Raw genomic sequence first — 16,965 nt, 5'->3', positions numbered from 1 at the left:
GGTCTTGCCCAGCGCCTTGCCCTGATTCCCGCGGGGGAGGGTCCCTTGGCATCCTGCCAGGGGTGTGTGAAAAGGGGGGGGGGTCTGCAGGATTTGTGTGTGGGGGTGTCCCGAGGGTCCCGGGTCCGCTCAGGATAGCCTGGCACGCCCGGCTGTCTTTTCTTCGGGGCTCTGCGCCTCCACACACACACACACACACCCGCCTCACACACACCGTCCTTTCGATGCCGGGGATTGAGTCTCGGGGGGGGCACACACACACACACACACAATGGAGGAGGCTGGCGACAACCCCCCCCCCCACACACACACACATACTCTCAGCGTCCCCGATTTCTCCAGCCGGGCATCCTGATTGACAGCTGGAATTGGGGGTCTCCCGGTGCCCTTGGGTGGTGGTGGGTGGGTCTCGTCGCGCAAGTGGAGGGGCTGCCATTCTGGGGGGGGGGCTCTGGAGATGCACCCTCCTGGTGCTGGGGGGGTGGGAATGGTGGGGAGGGCTATTTTTCAGCTCCTTTCCCGCCGGGCCCGGTTGGCAGCCTGGCCAGGGCCTTTACCGGGACAGGCATGGGGGGGGGTCCATCCGGAGGGGCTTTCAGACCACACACAAACACACAAACACACAGACACACACAGAGCCCGCCTGCTCAGAGGCATCCAGGAACTGAGCTGGCGCTTCCAATCCATGGTCTGGCATGGTTGAAGGGGTCCCTCTGCTGGAGCCGGGGGTCAGACTAGTTGACCTCCGAGGTCCCTTCCAACTCTGCGATTCTGCTTTGAGCCTGGGGGGGAGGGCCGGGCTGGGCTAAATGGCCTCCGTGGTCCCTTTGCGACTCTTGCGATTCTGTAAGGGTCTCCTGCTGGAGCCGGGGGTGGGACTAGATGACCTCCGAGGTCCCTTCCAACTCTCATTATTCCATAATTCTGTAAAGGTCTCCTGCTAGAGAGCAAAGGGTTGGGCTAGATGACCTCCGAGGTCCCTTCCAACTCTCATTATTCTATAATTCTGTAAAGGTCTCCTGCTAGAGAGCAAAGGGTTGGGCTAGATGACCTCCGAGGTCCCTTCCAACTCTCATTATTCTATCATTCTGTAAAGGTCTCCTGCTAGAGAGCAAAGGGTTGGGCTAGATGACCTCCGAGGTCCCTTCCAACTCTTTATTATTTTGTAAAGGTCTGCTAGAGCAGGGGGTTGGACTGGATGACCTCCGAGGTCCCTTCCAACTCTTCTTCTTCTGTAAGGGTGCCCTGCTCGAGCTGGGGGCTGGACTAGATGACCTCCGAGGACCCTTCCAGCTCTTGCCATTCGGTAAGGGTCTCCCGCTCGGGCAGGGGGTTGGACTAGATGGCCTCCGAGGTCCCTTCCGACTGTGTTCTTCTATAGGTTGTCTCCTGCGGGAGCACGGGGGCCGGACTAGATGACCTCGAAAGCTCCCTTCCAACTCTGGTTATCCGATGATTCTGTAAGGATCTGCTGCTTGAGCAGGGGGTTGGACTAGATGACCTCCAAGGTCCCTTTCTGTTCTGTTCTATTCTATTCTATTCCATTGTAGATTCTATTGTGTATTTTATTCTACTCTATTCTATTCTATTCTATTCTATTCTATTCTATTCTATTCTATTCTATTCTATTCTATTCTATTCTATTTATTCTATTCTATTCTAAATTTTCTATTCTATTGTATTCCATATTTTCTATCATATCGTATCGTATCATATTATATTGTATTATTATCTGTCCCCCACCGGCTGCCGAGCCCAGTTCGGGCCCTCCACCCTTTTTTCCCCCCAGCTGGGAATGGGGAAGGGGTGCCCGGCTCAACCGGGGTCTTTGGGGGGGGGCTTCATCCTATGTGTGTGTGGGGGGATGGGGTCAGCCGTTCTTCGCTCTCCCCCTCTCCATTTTTTTTGGGGAGGGGGTTAGGCTCCGTTAGGCCAAGGAAGGTGGGAGTGGGGGAGGAAGGGTGTAAGTCCCTCTCCCCCTCCCCAGTTTTGGGAGGGGGCTCCCTTAGGCCAAGGAAGGAGGGAGTCGGGGGTGGAGGAAGGGGGAAAGACCCTCCCCAATTTGGGGAGGGGGCTCCCTTAGGCCAAGGAAGGAGGGAGTCGGGGGTGGAGGAAGGGGGAAAGACCCTCCCCAATTTGGGGAGGGGGCTCCCTTAGGCCAAGGAAGGAGGGAGTCGGGGGTGGAGGAAGGGGGAAAGACCCTCCCCAATTTGGGGAGGGGGCTCCCTTAGGCCAAGGAAGGAGGGAGTCGGGGGTGGAGGAAGGGGGAAAGACCCTCCCCAATTTGGGGAGGGGGCTCCCTTAGGCCAAGGAAGGAGGGAGTCGGGGGTGGAGGAAGGGGGAAAGACCCTCCCCAATTTGGGGAGGGGGCTCCCTTAGGCCAAGGAAGGAGGGAGTCGGGGGTGGAGGAAGGGGGAAAGACCCTCCCCAATTTGGGGAGGGGGCTCCCTTAGGCCAAGGAAGGAGGGAGTCGAGGGTGGTGGAAGGGGGAAAGACCCTCCCCAATTTGGGGAGGGGGCTCCCTTAGGCCAAGGAAGGAGGGAGTCGGGGGTGGAGGAAGGGGGAAAGACCCTCCCCAATTTGGGGAGGGGGCTCCGTTAGGCCAAGGAAGGAGGGAGTCGGGGGTGGAGGAAGGGGGAAAGACCCTCCCCAATTTGGGGAGGGGGCTCCGTTAGGCCAAGGAAGGAGGGAGTCGGGGGTGGAGGAAGGGGGAAAGACCCTCCCCAATTTGGGGAGGGGGCTCCCTTAGGCCAAGGAAGGAGGGAGTCGGGGGTGGAGGAAGGGGGAAAGACCCTCCCCAATTTGGGGAGGGGGCTCCGTTAGCCCAAGGAAGGAGGGAGTCGGGGGTGGAGGAAGGGGGAAAGACCCTCCCCAATTTGGGGAGGGGGCTCCCTTAGGCCAAGGAAGGAGGGAGTCGGGGGTGGAGGAAGGGGGAAAGACCCTCCCCAATTTGGGGAGGGGGCTCCCTTAGGCCAAGGAAGGAGGGAGTCTGGGGGGGGAAAGAGAGGAAGTGGGGGAAGACCCCCCCCCAAAAAAAAGACCCCTGGGGCTTTGCTGCTGCCTCCGGCCCTGCCCCACCAGAGGAGGAGGGGGCCATCATTCCTTTCCTCGCCCCCCCAGCCCCCCCCTCCTCAGGAATCCGGAGCGGTTGGTGGTGCCAAGCAAAGCCTCCTGGGTGGCAACGGCCGGGCCCCGGTAATCGCCTTAGCCGGGCCAGCCGGGACTCGTCCCCGGAATGCGGCTGCCAACTTTGGCAAGCGTCCTGCTTCCTGCCCGGCCCCCTCCCCCAATAAAAAACACACCCTCTCCCTCTCCCCCCCCCTCTCATCCCCCTGGCACCCGGTGGCTCCACGGTGGCACCACCGGAGGGTTTCCCTCCCCCCCCTCCAGGCCGCCCTCTGGCGTGGCTGCCAGGCTGAGGGAGGGGCAGGAGGCTTGGCCAGCCCCAGCTGGCAGGGAGGGGGAGGCCAAAGGTTAGCCTAACCTGGGAGGGCGGGGGTGTCCCCCGTCCCACTTGGGGTCTCCCTGGGGGCCCTGGGAGGGGCCAGCCTTCACCCCCCCCATCTCGTCCTTGCCCGGTGGCATCTATTCTATTCCTTATTCTGTTCTATTAATTCTATTCTATCTATTCTATTCCTTATTCTATTCTATTAATTCTATTCTATTAATTCTATTCTATTAATTCTATTCTATTCCTTATTCTGTTCTATTAATTCTATTCTATCTATTCTATTCCTTATTCTATTCTATTAATTCTATTCTATTAATTCTATTCTATTAATTCTATTCTATTCCTTATTCTGTTCTATTAATTCTATTCTATCTATTCTATTCCTTATTCTATTCTATTAATTCTATTCTATCTATTCTATTCCTTATTCTATTCTATTAATTCTATTCTATTAATTCTATTCTATTAATTCTATTCGATTCCTTATTCTACTCTATTAATTCTATTCTATTAATTCTATTCTATTCCTTATTCTACTCTATTAATTCTATTCGATTCCTTATTCTATTCTATTCTATTAATTCTATTCTATCAATTCTATTCTATTCCTTATTCTATTCTATTAATTCTATTCGATTCCTTATTCTACTCTATTAATTCTATTCTATTAATTCTATTCTATTCCTTATTCTTCTCTATTAATTCTATTCTATTAATTCTGTTCTATTCCTTATTCTTCTCTATTAATTCTATTCTATTAATTCTGTTCTATTCCTTATTCTACTCTATTAATTCTATTCTCTTCTACATTTCTTTTCTCTTCTATATTCTGTTCCATTCTATTATAAATTTTATTTTATTTATTTTATTCCATTCCATTCTATATTCTATTCTATTCTATTCTATTCTATTCTTCTATTATATTATTCTTATTCTATTCTATTCCATATTTTCTTTCCTATTCTATTCTATTCTATTCTTCTATTATGTTATTCTTATTCTTATTCTTATTCTTCTTATTCTATTCTATTCTATTCTATTCTATTCTATTCTATTCTATTCTATTCTATTCTATTCTATTCTATTCTATTCACTCTGTTGTTCTGCAAGGGTCTGTTGCTTGAGCAGGGGGTTGGACTAGATGACCTCCGAGCTCCCTTCCAACTATTCTAATCTCTCTTTATACACAAACACACACACACACACACATACACACACACACAAATCCCTCTCTATTCTAATCTATTCTTATTCTTATTCTATTTCTATTCCTATTCTATTCTATTCTATTCTATTCTAAATTTCATTTTATTCCATTTCATTCCATTCCATTCTATTCTATTCATTATTTCCCTGCAGGGACCCCATATTTTGTGTGTGGTGGGGGTTTTTTTTCCTGGGTTCTGCTTTTGCAGATGCCAGACCAGCCTTTGGCGTGGGGAGAGGGGGAGCGGAGGTGGGGGGGGGGGACCGGATGGTTTCACCGAGTTGGAAGGGACCTTGTAGGTCATCTAGTCCAACCCCTCCCCCTCACACACACACACACACACACACACCCCGCGGCCAAGCAGGAGACCCCTATGCCATTTCTGGAGCGCAGTGGTGTCCCAGTGTGTGTGTGTGTGTGGGGGGGGGCTTTCCTGACCTCTGGAAGTCCCTGATCTTGCAAGGGGGTGGTGGTGGTGCGAGTGTCGTGTTCATGGAAAGTGTGTGCCACGGGTGTGTGTGTGTGGGGGGGCCTCTGCGCCCCCCCCTCCTTCCCAGCCGGGTGAGCCAAGGCCTTGTGAGGGCGACTCACCGCCCACTTCCCCCTTCCGCTTCCCCCAGGCAGCTTCCTGGCCAGGGCATATAGGGTAGCTGTGGGGCAGCTGTGGGGCAGCGCCAGAGGTGAGTGTCCCGGGGGGGGCAGCTGAACTCCAGCTGGGGGGGGGAGAGATGGGGAGAAATGGGGGGGTAGAATGGATGGGGGAGAAATGGGAGAATGGATGGGGGAGAGATGGGGCAGAATGTGGGGCAGAAATGGCTAGAATGAATGGGGGAGAGATGGGCAGAGATGGGGCAGAATGTGGGGCAGAAATGGGTAGAATGTCTGTGGGGCAGAAATGGGAGAATGGATGGGGGAGAGATGGGGGGAGAATATATGGGGGAGAAATGGGGAATGAATGGGGGAGAGATGGGGAGAAATGGGGGCAGAGATGGGGCAGAATGTGGGGCAGAAATGGGAGAATGGATGGGGGAGAGATGGGGGGAAATGAATGGGGGAGAGATGGGGGCAGGATGTCTGTGGGGCAGAAGATGGGGGGTAGAATGTCTGTGGGGCAGAAATGGGAGAATGGATGGGGGAGAGATGGGGGGAAATGAATGGGGGAGAGATGGGGGCAGGATGTCTGTGGGGCAGAAGATGGGGGGGTAGAATGGATGGGGGAGAAATGGGAGAATGTCTGTGGGGCAGAAATGGGAGAATGGATGGGGGAGAGATGGGGGGAGAATGGGGGCAGAGATGGGGCAGAATGTGGGGCAGAAATGGGTAGAATGGATGGGGAGAAATGGGGAGAATGGATGGGGAGAAATGGGGGCAGAATGTCTGGGGGGGGCAGAGATGGAGGGGAGAATAGCAGGGGCCAGAGACGGGGGGGTGGGCAGTGCTTTGGGGCCTGGGGCTCCCCTCAACGACGGCCAGGAGCTCCCACCCCCACCCCCCAGCGGTTATACCAAAGGCACTCTGCGTATGCACAGAAGCTGCCTTTGTGCCGGGTCGCGTTTCCACCATTAAACCCCCCCCCTCAATAAATGGCCACGGAGGGAGCTGGGGGAGGGCAGAGGGGGCTGCAGGACGGGGGAGGGGAGGGGGGGACACTGAGTCCCAGCTGTGCCAAGCCAGCTGTGCCCTTCCAGGCCCCGGGCTTGACTTTGGCGCCTGGCGGGAGGCAGCGGCCAAGACCAACGTGGGCGCCGCCTGGCCCAGTGGGAGCGTGTGGGGGGGGGACAGGCAGCCCCCGCCCTCCTTGCAAGGCGGGCCTGCCTGGGACAGAGAGCCGGGTGCCGGGGGGGGGGGAAGGAAATCCCCCAGCTGGGGTGGGGGGCTCTGTTCCCCTCCCCGAGACGGAGGGGGAATTTGGGGAGGGGGGTTTCTCCATCCCCTTTCCATACATTTGGGGAGGGGGGGGCTTCTGCCTGGGGAGGAATTCCCCAGCTGACCCCCCCTCCCAGGGGGGAGTCGGAAAAGAGGGGGACCCTGCCCCCCCCTCAGCTACACCTCTCGCCCCCCAGGTCGGAAGAGCCATTTGCAAATAAGGAGGGGGGATTCCATATTTTTTTTTTTTGAGGCATGGGGGGGGAAAAACCACCTAATCCTTTCCAAAAGCCTCTTCTGCACTCGTGACCCGCCCGAGACTCGAGGGCCAAAGTCCACCGGTTAATGATTGGCAGCCGACGGCCTCCCCCCCTCCCCGTCCTGACCGGCAACGCCCATCCCTGCCTGACACTTCCTTCCCCCCCATCCCGTTCCTGCAAAGGACGATGGGGCCTGTAGTCCTAACCAGCTGAGTGTGTGTGGGGGGGGCGGTGAAGAGTCATTTCTATAAGGCCCTCTTTGCCCTGGGGTCTTCCCCTTGGGCCCTTTGGTGACTCGGGGACTACGACTCCCAGAATTCCTCAGCCAGGCAGGCTTCAAGACAGGGGTCTTCCCACTGGGCCCTTTGGTGACTCGGGGACTACGACTCCCAGAATTCCTCAGCCAGGAGGCTTCAAGACAGGGGTCTTCCCACTGGGCCCTTTGGTGACTCGGGGACTACGACTCCCAGAATTCCTCAGCCAGGAGGCTTCAAGACAGGGGTCTTCCCACTGGGCCCTTTGGTGACTCGGGGACTACGACTCCCAGAATTCCTCAGCCAGGAGGCTTCAAGACAGGGGTCTTCCCACTGGGCCCTTTGGTGACTCGGGGACTACGACTCCCAGAATTCCTCGGCCAGGAGGCTTCAAGACAGGGGTCTTCCCACTGGGCCCTTTGGTGACTCGGGGACTACGACTCCCAGAATTCCTCAGCCAGGAGGCTTCAAGACAGGGGTCTTCCCACTGGGCCCTTTGGTGACTCGGGGACTACGACTCCCAGAATTCCTCAGCCAGGAGGCTTCAAGACAGGGGTCTTCCGACTGGGCCCTTTGGTGACTCGGGGACTACGACTCCCAGAATTCCTCAGCCAGGAGGCTTCAAGACAGGGGTCTTCCCACTGGGCCCTTTGGTGACTCGGGGACTACGACTCCCAGAATTCCTCAGCCAGGAGGCTTCAAGACAGGGGTCTTCCGACTGGGCCCTTTGGTGACTCGGGGACTACGACTCCCAGAATTCCTCAGCCGGGAGGCTTCAAGACAGGGGTCTTCCCACTGGGCCCTTTGGTGACTTAAGGACTTCAACTCCCAGAATTCCTCAGCCAGGATGCTTCAGGACAGGGGTCTTCCCACTGGGCCCTTTGGTGACTCGGGGACTACGACTCCCAGAATTCCTCAGCCAGGAGGCTTCAAGACAGGGGTCTTCCCACTGGGCCCTTTGGTGACTCGGGGACTACGACTCCCAGAATTCCTCAGCCAGGAGGCTTCAAGACAGGGGTCTTCCCACTGGGCCCTTTGGTGACTCGGGGACTACGACTCCCAGAATTCCTCAGCCAGGAGGCTTCAAGACAGGGGTCTTCCGACTGGGCCCTTTGGTGACTCGGGGACTACGACTCCCAGAATTCCTCAGCCGGGAGGCTTCAAGACAGGGGTCTATCCACTGGGCCCTTTGGTGACTCGGGGACTACGACTCCCAGAATTCCTCAGCCAGGAGGCTTCAAGACAGGGGTCTTCCCACTGGGCCCTTTGGTGACTCGGGGACTACGACTCCCAGAATTCCTCAGCCAGGAGGCTTCAAGACAGGGGTCTTCCCACTGGGCCCTTTGGTGACTCGGGGACTACGACTCCCAGAATTCCTCAGCCGGGAGGCTTCAAGACAGGGGTCTTCCCACTGGGCCCTTTGGTGACTCGGGGACTACGACTCCCAGAATTCCTCAGCCAGGAGGCTTCAAGACAGGGGTCTTCCCACTGGGCCCTTTGGTGACTCGGGGACTACGACTCCCAGAATTCCTCAGCCAGGAGGCTTCAAGACAGGGGTCTTCCCACTGGGCCCTTTGGTGACTCGGGGACGACGACTCCCAGAATTCCTCAGCCGGGAGGCTTCAAGACAGGGGTCTTCCCACTGGGCCCTTTGGTGACTCGGGGACTACGACTCCCAGAATTCCTCAGCCGGGAGGCTTCAAGACAGGGGTCTTCCCACTGGGCCCTTTGGTGACTCGGGGACTACGACTCCCAGAATTCCTCAGCTGGGATGCTTCAAGACAGGGAGTTGAAGTCACCTCGGTCACCAAAGGGCCCAGTGGGAAGTCCCCCGTCTTAAAGCGTCCCAGCTGAGGAATTCTGGGAGGTCAAGTCCCCCAAGTCACCAAAGGACCCAGTCGGAAGACCCCTGTCTGAAAGCATCCCGTCTGAGGAATTCTGGGAGTTGAAATCCACCAGTCACCAAAGGGCCCGGTCGGAAGACCCCTGTCTTAAAGCGTCCCGGCTGAGGAATTCTGGGAGTTGAAATCCACCAGTCACCAAAGGGCCCGGTCGGAAGACGCCTGTCTTAAAGCGTCCCGGCTGAGGAATTCTGGGAGTTGAAATCCACCAGTCACCAAAGGGCCCAGTCGGAAGACGCCTGTCTTAAAGCATCCCGTCTGAGGAATTCTGGGAGTTGAAATCCACCAGTCACCAAAGGGCCCGGTCGGAAGACGCCTGTCGTGAAGCCTCCTGGCTGAGGAATTCTGGGAGTTGAAGTCCTGAAGTCACCAAAGGGCCCAGTCAGAAGACCCCTGTCTTGAAGCATCCTGGCTGAGGAATTCTGGGAGTCGTAGTCCCCAAGTCTCCAAAGGGCCCAGTGGGAAGACCCCTGTCTTGAAGCATCCCGGCTGAGGAATTCTGGGAGTTGAAATCCACCAGTCACCAAAGGGCCCAGTCGGAAGACCCCTGTCCTGAAGCATCCTGGCTGAGGAATTCTGGGAGTTGAAGTCCTTAAGTCACCAAAGGGCCCAGTGGGAAGACCCCTGTCTTGAAGCCTCCCGGCTGAGGAATTCTGGGAGTCGTAGTCCCCACATCACCAAAGGGCCCAGTGGGAAGACCCCTGTCTTGAAGCCTCCTGGCTGAGGAATTCTGGGAGTTGAAGTCCTGAAGTCACCAAAGGGCCCAGTGGGAAGACCCCTGTCCTGAAGCATCCTGGCTGAGGAATTCTGGGAGTTGAAGTCCTTAAGTCACCAAAGGGCCCAGTGGGAAGACCCCTGTCCTGAAGCATCCTGGCTGAGGAATTCTGGGAGTAGAAGTCCTGAAGTCACCAGAGGGCCCAGTGGGAAGACCCCTGTCTTGAAGCCTCCCGGCTGAGGAATTCTGGGAGTCGTAGTCCCCACATCACCAAAGGGCCCAGTGGGAAGACCCCTGTCTTGAAGCCTCCTGGCTGAGGAATTCTGGGAGTTGAAGTCCTGAAGTCACCAAAGGGCCCAGTGGGAAGACCCCTGTCCTGAAGCCTCCTGGCTGAGGAATTCTGGGAGTTGTAGTCCCCCAAGTCACCAAAGGGCCCAGTCGGAAGACCCCTGTCTTGAAGCATCCCAGCTGAGGAATTCTGGGAGTCGTCCCAAAGTCACCAAAGGGCCCAGTGGGAAGACCCCTGTCCTGAAGCATCCTGGCTGAGGAATTCTGGGAGTTGAAGTCCTTAAGTCACCAAAGGGCCCGGTTGGAAGACCCCTGTCTTGAAGCATCCTGGCTGAGGAATTCTGGGAGTCGTAGTCCCCAAGTCACCAAAGGGCCCAGTGGGAAGACCCCTGTCTTGAAGCATCCCAGCTTAGGAATTCTGGGAGTTGAAGTCCACCAGTCACCAAAGGGCCCAGTGGGAAGACCCCTGTCCTGAAGCATCCTGGCTGAGGAATTCTGGGAGTTGAAGTCCTGAAGTCACCAAAGGGCCCGGTTGGAAGACCCCTGTCTTGAAGCATCCCGGCTGAGGAATTCTGGGAGTTGAAATCCACCAGTCACCAAAGGGCCCAGTCGGAAGACCCCTGTCCTGAAGCATCCTGGCTGAGGAATTCTGGGAGTTGAAGTCCTTAAGTCACCAAAGGGCCCAGTGGGAAGACCCCTGTCTTGAAGCCTCCCGGCTGAGGAATTCTGGGAGTCGTAGTCCCCACATCACCAAAGGGCCCAGTGGGAAGACCCCTGTCTTGAAGCCTCCTGGCTGAGGAATTCTGGGAGTTGAAGTCCTGAAGTCACCAAAGGGCCCAGTGGGAAGACCCCTGTCCTGAAGCATCCTGGCTGAGGAATTCTGGGAGTTGAAGTCCTTAAGTCACCAAAGGGCCCAGTGGGAAGACCCCTGTCCTGAAGCATCCTGGCTGAGGAATTCTGGGAGTAGAAGTCCTGAAGTCACCAGAGGGCCCAGTGGGAAGACCCCTGTCTTGAAGCCTCCCGGCTGAGGAATTCTGGGAGTCGTAGTCCCCACATCACCAAAGGGCCCAGTGGGAAGACCCCTGTCTTGAAGCCTCCTGGCTGAGGAATTCTGGGAGTTGAAGTCCTGAAGTCACCAAAGGGCCCAGTGGGAAGACCCCTGTCCTGAAGCCTCCTGGCTGAGGAATTCTGGGAGTTGTAGTCCCCCAAGTCACCAAAGGGCCCAGTCGGAAGACCCCTGTCTTGAAGCATCCCAGCTGAGGAATTCTGGGAGTCGTCCCAAAGTCACCAAAGGGCCCAGTGGGAAGACCCCTGTCCTGAAGCATCCTGGCTGAGGAATTCTGGGAGTTGAAGTCCTTAAGTCACCAAAGGGCCCGGTTGGAAGACCCCTGTCTTGAAGCATCCTGGCTGAGGAATTCTGGGAGTCGTAGTCCCCAAGTCACCAAAGGGCCCAGTGGGAAGACCCCTGTCTTGAAGCATCCCAGCTTAGGAATTCTGGGAGTTGAAGTCCACCAGTCACCAAAGGGCCCAGTGGGAAGACCCCTGTCCTGAAGCATCCTGGCTGAGGAATTCTGGGAGTTGAAGTCCTGAAGTCACCAAAGGGCCCGGTTGGAAGACCCCTGTCTTGAAGCCTCCTGGCTGAGGAATTCTGGGAGTTGAAGTCCTTAAGTCACCAAAGGGCCCGGTTGGAAGACCCCTGTCTTGAAGCCTCCTGGCTGAGGAATTCTGGGAGTTGAAGTCCCCAAGTCACCAAAGGGCCAAGTTTGAAGACCCCTCCTCTAGCCTTTAGCCCTGGGGGAAGCCTGCTTCCCGTAGGGGGAGGGAAGGGGAGTGCAGCCCCCAGATAGAGGGAGAGGGAGGGGCACAAACGTGTGTGTGTGTGTGTGTGTGCGCGCGCGCGTGCATGCGCTTTGGGCCGCTTCCCACGTCCTACGGATCCAGATGTTGCTCATTGTCGCAGTCAGGCCGAGACACACACACACACACCCTTGCAGCCCCCTCCCCACCTGGCTGTCCCAAAGCGGGCACGAAGCCGGTCTGCCCCATGGCAAGGCTGGCACAGGAGCGGATGGGCACAGGGTTCGAGTAATGCCTTACGGAGGTCGGGGTGTGTGTGTTCTTTCTGCCCCGGCCAGCTGTGGCCCAGTGCCCCCCTCCTTCCTCCTTCCTGGAGGGGAAGTGGGGGGGCTGGTTTAGAGACATTAAACCCCCCCCCCATGCATCTGTGCTTGGCCGGAGAGTTTTAAGGCGGGCACATCGCATCTTTTCGAAGGAGATGGGAGATTCTGACCCGGCTTGGTTGCTTTTCGGCCCTCCGTCTTTTTTTCCATTCGCAGGATTGTCTTGATGTTGCTCTTTTGTTATTACACACACACACACACACTCACAAACACACACACAAACACACAAACATCTTGTGTATGTCTACAGCCGAACTTGGAGGGTGTTGTTTCTCTGGGTCACATATGTGGGTGTGGGTGTGTGCACGATCTTTTGTCATGTTTACCGTAGTGTAGTGAGTGTTTGGGGCGGGGGGGGGCCTTTGACCTGCAGCGAAATTTCATTTTCATGGAGGCTGACGGGTGGGCATTTTGAAGGGACAATCAAGTTATTCTATTTCTATTCTATTTATTCTATTCTACAATCTGTTCTTTTTATTCTGTTCCATGTTCAATTCTATCCTATTGAATTCTAGTTGAAGTCTGTTCTATTTCTATCTTGTTCTGTTCTGTTCTGTTCTATTTTATTCTTTATTCTATTCTATTCCGTATTCTATTCCATTCCATATTTTCTATTTCTATCTTGTTCTGTTCTGTTCTGTTCTATTCTATTCTTTATTCTTTATTCTATTCTAAGCTATTCTATTCTATATTCTAAGTCTATTCTATTCTATTCTGTTCTGTTCTGTTCTATCCTGTTCTATTCTATTCTATTCCGTATTCTATTCTATTCCATATTTTCTTTCTATCTTATTCTATTCTATTCTGTTCTGTTCTGTTCTGTTCTGTTCTATTCTATTGTATTCTATTTTATTCTATTCTATTCTATTCTTTATTCTATTCTAAGCTATTCTATTCTATATTCTAAGTCTATTCTGTTCTATTCTGTTCTATTCTATTCCGTATTCTATTCCATTCCATATTTTCTTTCTATCTTATTCTACTCTATTCTGTTCTATTCTATTCTATTCTATTCTATTTTATTCTTTATTCTATTCTAAGCTATTCTATTCTATATTCTAAGTCTATTGTATTCTATTCTGTTCTATTGTATTCTACTGTATTCTATTCTATTTTATTCTTTATTCTATTCTAAGCTATTCTATTCTATTCTATTCTATATTCTAAGTCTATCATGTTCTATTCTCTTCTATTCTATTCTATTCCATTCCATATTTTCTTTCTATTCTATTCTATTCTATTTTCTGTTCTGTTCTATTCTATTCTATTGAATTCTGTTCTGTTCTATTCTTAATTGTATTCTATTCTATTTTATTGAATTCTATTCTTAATTCAATTCAATTCTATTCTATTTTCTATTCTATTCTATCAATTTTATTGTGTTCTATTCTTAATTCTATTCTATTCTATTTTCTATTCTGTTCTATTCTTAATACTATTCTTAATTCTATTTTATTCTCTATTCTATTCTTTATTCTATTCTATTTTCTATTCTTTATTCTATTCTATTTTCTATTCTGTTCTGTTTTATTCTTAATTCTCTTCTATTGTTTATTCTCTTCTATTCTTTTTTCTATTCTTTTTTTATTCTATTCTATTTTCTAGTCTATTCTATTCTATTCTTTATTCTATTCTTTATTCTATTCTTTATTCTATTCTATTCAATTTTTTGGGGGGGGGTGTTGGGTGCCCCCTCCCCACTGACAGCGCTCTCCCCGCAGGTGATGCTGCCTCCACTCCCTCCTCTGAGCCCCAAGGAGAGCGAGAAGGGCTAAGGAGTCTCCGGCTCTCCTGCTTTGTCCACGCCAGGAGGGAGGGACGTTGCCATGAGCCGCCCGCGGATCATCTCCGGTGCCTCCGAAGGGGTGAGTAGCCGGGGGGGGGGGGAAGGGGGGGCGCTTGGATTCGGCAGGGGGCCACTCCCACCCCCAGCGGGCATTGCCAGCGGGCGTGGATGGGTCCCGGAGCCGAGGGCTTAAATGCAGAGCAGAAGAGGGGGTGGTGTCCGAATCAGATTGTCCAGTCTGAACATCTGTCTGACTGTGCAATAATAATAATAATAATAATAATAATAATAATAATAATAATAATAATAATAATAATAAAGTTGGAAGGGACCTTGGAGGTCATCTAGTCCAACCCCCTGCTCAGGCAGGAAACCCTATATCATTTCGGACAAATGGCTGTCCAGTCTCTTCATCATCATCATCATCATCATCATCATCAAGTTGGAAGGGAACTTGGAGGTCATCTAGTCCAACCCCCTGCTCAGGCAGGAAACCCTACACCATTACTGACAAATATCTGTCCAGTCTCATCGTCGTCGTCATCATCATCAAAAATGTTGGAAGGGATCTTGAAGGTCATCTAGTCCAACCCCCTGCTCAGGCAGGAAACCCTACACTATTTGAGGCAAATGACTGTCCAGTCTCTTCATTATAGTAATAATAATAATAAAAGAAAAGTTGGAAGGGACCTTGGTGGTCATCAAATCCAACCCCCTGCTCAGGCAGGAAACCCTAGACCATTACTCACAAATAGCTGTCGAGTCTCATCGTCATTTGTCACCATCACCAAAAATGTTGGAAGGGACCTCGGAGGTCATCTAGCCCAACCCCCTGCTCAGGCAGGAAAGGCAATGAGGATCTTATTTTGGACACCCTCCTTCCGGGCCCTATGGTAGCTTTGTTCCTTTCCCAGGTCTGGCAGATTCCACACACACACACACACACACACCCCGGGATGAAACACCTGCGGAGGGCAGAATAAAAATAATAATGATTTTTTTTAAAAAAAAAAAACCCAGAACAGCGCCATAGAAGCAAGCCAAGTGGGGGGGGGGGGGAGGAAACAGTCTGAGAGGGCAATGAGGCTTTCAGGGTGACTTTGGAAGGAGCCAAGCCGCCCTCTGCGCCCGCTGACTCTGCAAGTGCCAGGAGCCGTCACACACACACACACACACACACACACACACACACACACAGAGTGAATAAACGCAGGAGGGAGGGAGGAAGAAAAAAGAAAATAAAGGGACGGAAGGAAGGAGCAGAAGAAGTATGAGGAAGAAGGAAGGAAGAATAGATGGAGGGAGGGAAGGAAATAGAGAGGGAGGAAGAAAAAGGGAAGGAAGGAATGGCAGAGGGAGGGAGGGAGGGAGGAAGAGGGGGAAGCAGGAAGGAAGGAGTATGAGGAAGAAGGAAGGAAGAACAGCAGGAGGAGGGAAGGAAGGAAGGAAATAGGAAGAAAGAAGGAAGGAAGAACAGCAGGAGGAGGAGGAAGGAAGGAAGGAAATAGGGAGGGAGGAAAGAAGAAAGGAAGGAACAGCTGGGGAAGGAGGGGGAGGAAAGGAGGGAGGGAGGAGGAAGCATTAAGGAAGAGGGGGAGAAGGAAGGAAGGAGGAGGAGGGAGAAGAAGGGAAGGAAATGGGGAGGAAGAAAAAGGGAAGGAAGGAATGGCAGAGGGAGGCAGGGAAGAAGGAAGAGAGGGAAGGAAGAAGGAAGAGGGGGAAGCAGGAAGGAAGGAGTATGAGGAGGAAAGAAGGAAGAACAGGAGGAGGGAAGGAAGGAAGGAAATAGGGAGGGAGGAAGAAGGAAGGAACAGCTGGAGAAGGAGGGGGAGGAAGGGAGGAAGAGAGGAGGAAGCATTAAGGAAGAGGGGGAGAAGGAAGGAAGGAGGGAAGGAAATGGGGAAGGAAGAAGGAAGAGGGGGAAGCAGGAAGGAAGGAGTATGAGGAGGAAAGAAGGAAGAACAGGAGGAGGGAAGGAAGGAAGGAAATAGGGAGGGAGGAAGAAGGAAGGAACAGCTGGAGAAGGAGGGGGAGGAAGGGAGGAAGAGAGGAGGAAGCATTAAGGAAGAGGGGGAGAAGGAAGGAAGGAAGGAAGGAGGGAAGGAAATGGGGAAGGAAGAAGGAAGAGGGGGAAGCAGGAAGGAAGGAGTATGAGGAGGAAAGAAGGAAGAACAGGAGGAGGGAAGGAAGGAAGGAAATAGGGAGGAAGAAAGAAGGAAGGAAGGGACAGCTGGAGAAGGAGGGGGGAAGGAGGGAGGGAGGAGGAAGCATTAAGGAAGAGGGGGAGAAGGAAGGAAGAAGGAGGAGGGAGAAGGAGGGAAGGAAATAGGGAGGAAGAAAAAGGGAAGGAAGGAATGGCAGAGGGAGGGAGGGAGGAAGGAAGAGAGGGAAGGAAGAGGGTGAAGCAGGAAGGAAGGAGTATGAGGAAGAAGGAAGGAAGAACAGCAGGAGGAGGGAAGGAAGGAAGGAAATAGGGAGGAGGAAAGAAGAAAGGAAGGAACAGCTGGAGAAGGAGGGGGAGGAAAGGAGGAAGGGAGGAGGAAGCATTAAGGAAGAGGGGGAGAAGGAAGGAAGGAAGGAAGGAGGGAAGGAAATGGGGAAGGAAGGAAGAACAGGAGGAAGGAGGGAAGAAGGAAGAGAGGGAAGGAAGAAGGAAGAGGGGGAAGCAGGAAGGAAGGAGTATGAGCAGGAAAGAAGGAAGAACAGGAGGAGGGAAGGAAGGAAATAGGGAGGAAGAAAGAAGGAAGGAACAGCTGGAGAAGGAGGGGGAGGAAGGGAGGAAGAGAGGAGGAAGCATTAAGGAAGAGGGGGAGAAGGAAGGAAGGAAGGAGGGAAGGAAATGGGGAAGGAAGAAGGAAGAGGGGGAAGCAGGAAGGAAGGAGTATGAGGAGGAAAGAAGGAAGAACAGGAGGAGGGAAGGAAGGAAGGAAATAGGGAGGAAGAAAGAAGGAAGGAAGGGACAGCTGGAGAAGGAGGGGGAGGAAGGGAGGAAGAGAGGAGGAAGCATTAAGGAAGAGGGGGAGAAGGAAGGAAGGAGGGAAGGAAATGGGGAAGGAA

At 52.9% G+C, this 16,965-nt stretch overlaps 2 protein-coding genes across 2 annotated transcripts in view; both read left to right on the top strand.

Annotated features, from left to right (window-relative positions):
• The window catches only part of LOC310650489 (verrucotoxin subunit beta-like), a gene marked incomplete at its 3' end in the record, with an annotated part of 35,091 nt that extends 21,194 nt beyond the window's left edge, over window positions 1–13,897 (top strand). The window contains exons 4-6 of the mRNA XM_083380038.1: window positions 5,279–5,338; window positions 6,347–6,423; window positions 13,844–13,897. Coding sequence (XP_083236164.1) covers window positions 5,279–5,338; window positions 6,347–6,423; window positions 13,844–13,897 — 191 coding nt within the window. The remainder of the gene's footprint in view (window positions 1–5,278; window positions 5,339–6,346; window positions 6,424–13,843) is intronic.
• The window catches only part of SLC4A2 (solute carrier family 4 member 2), a 38,815-nt gene that overhangs the window by 293 nt on the left and 21,557 nt on the right, over window positions 1–16,965 (top strand). Inside the window, exon 2 of the mRNA XM_083379980.1 lies at window positions 13,844–13,987. Within this exon, the coding sequence (XP_083236106.1) occupies window positions 13,949–13,987 (39 nt within the window). The 5' untranslated portion in view covers window positions 13,844–13,948. The remainder of the gene's footprint in view (window positions 1–13,843; window positions 13,988–16,965) is intronic.

This window comes from Vipera ursinii, assembly GCF_947247035.1.
Source record: "Vipera ursinii genome assembly, contig: SUPER_Z_unloc_1, whole genome shotgun sequence".
Taxonomy (NCBI): domain Eukaryota; kingdom Metazoa; phylum Chordata; class Lepidosauria; order Squamata; family Viperidae; genus Vipera; species Vipera ursinii.
The sequence above is the reverse complement of the archived record's forward strand: the minus strand, read 5'-3'. Positions and strand labels throughout refer to the sequence as shown.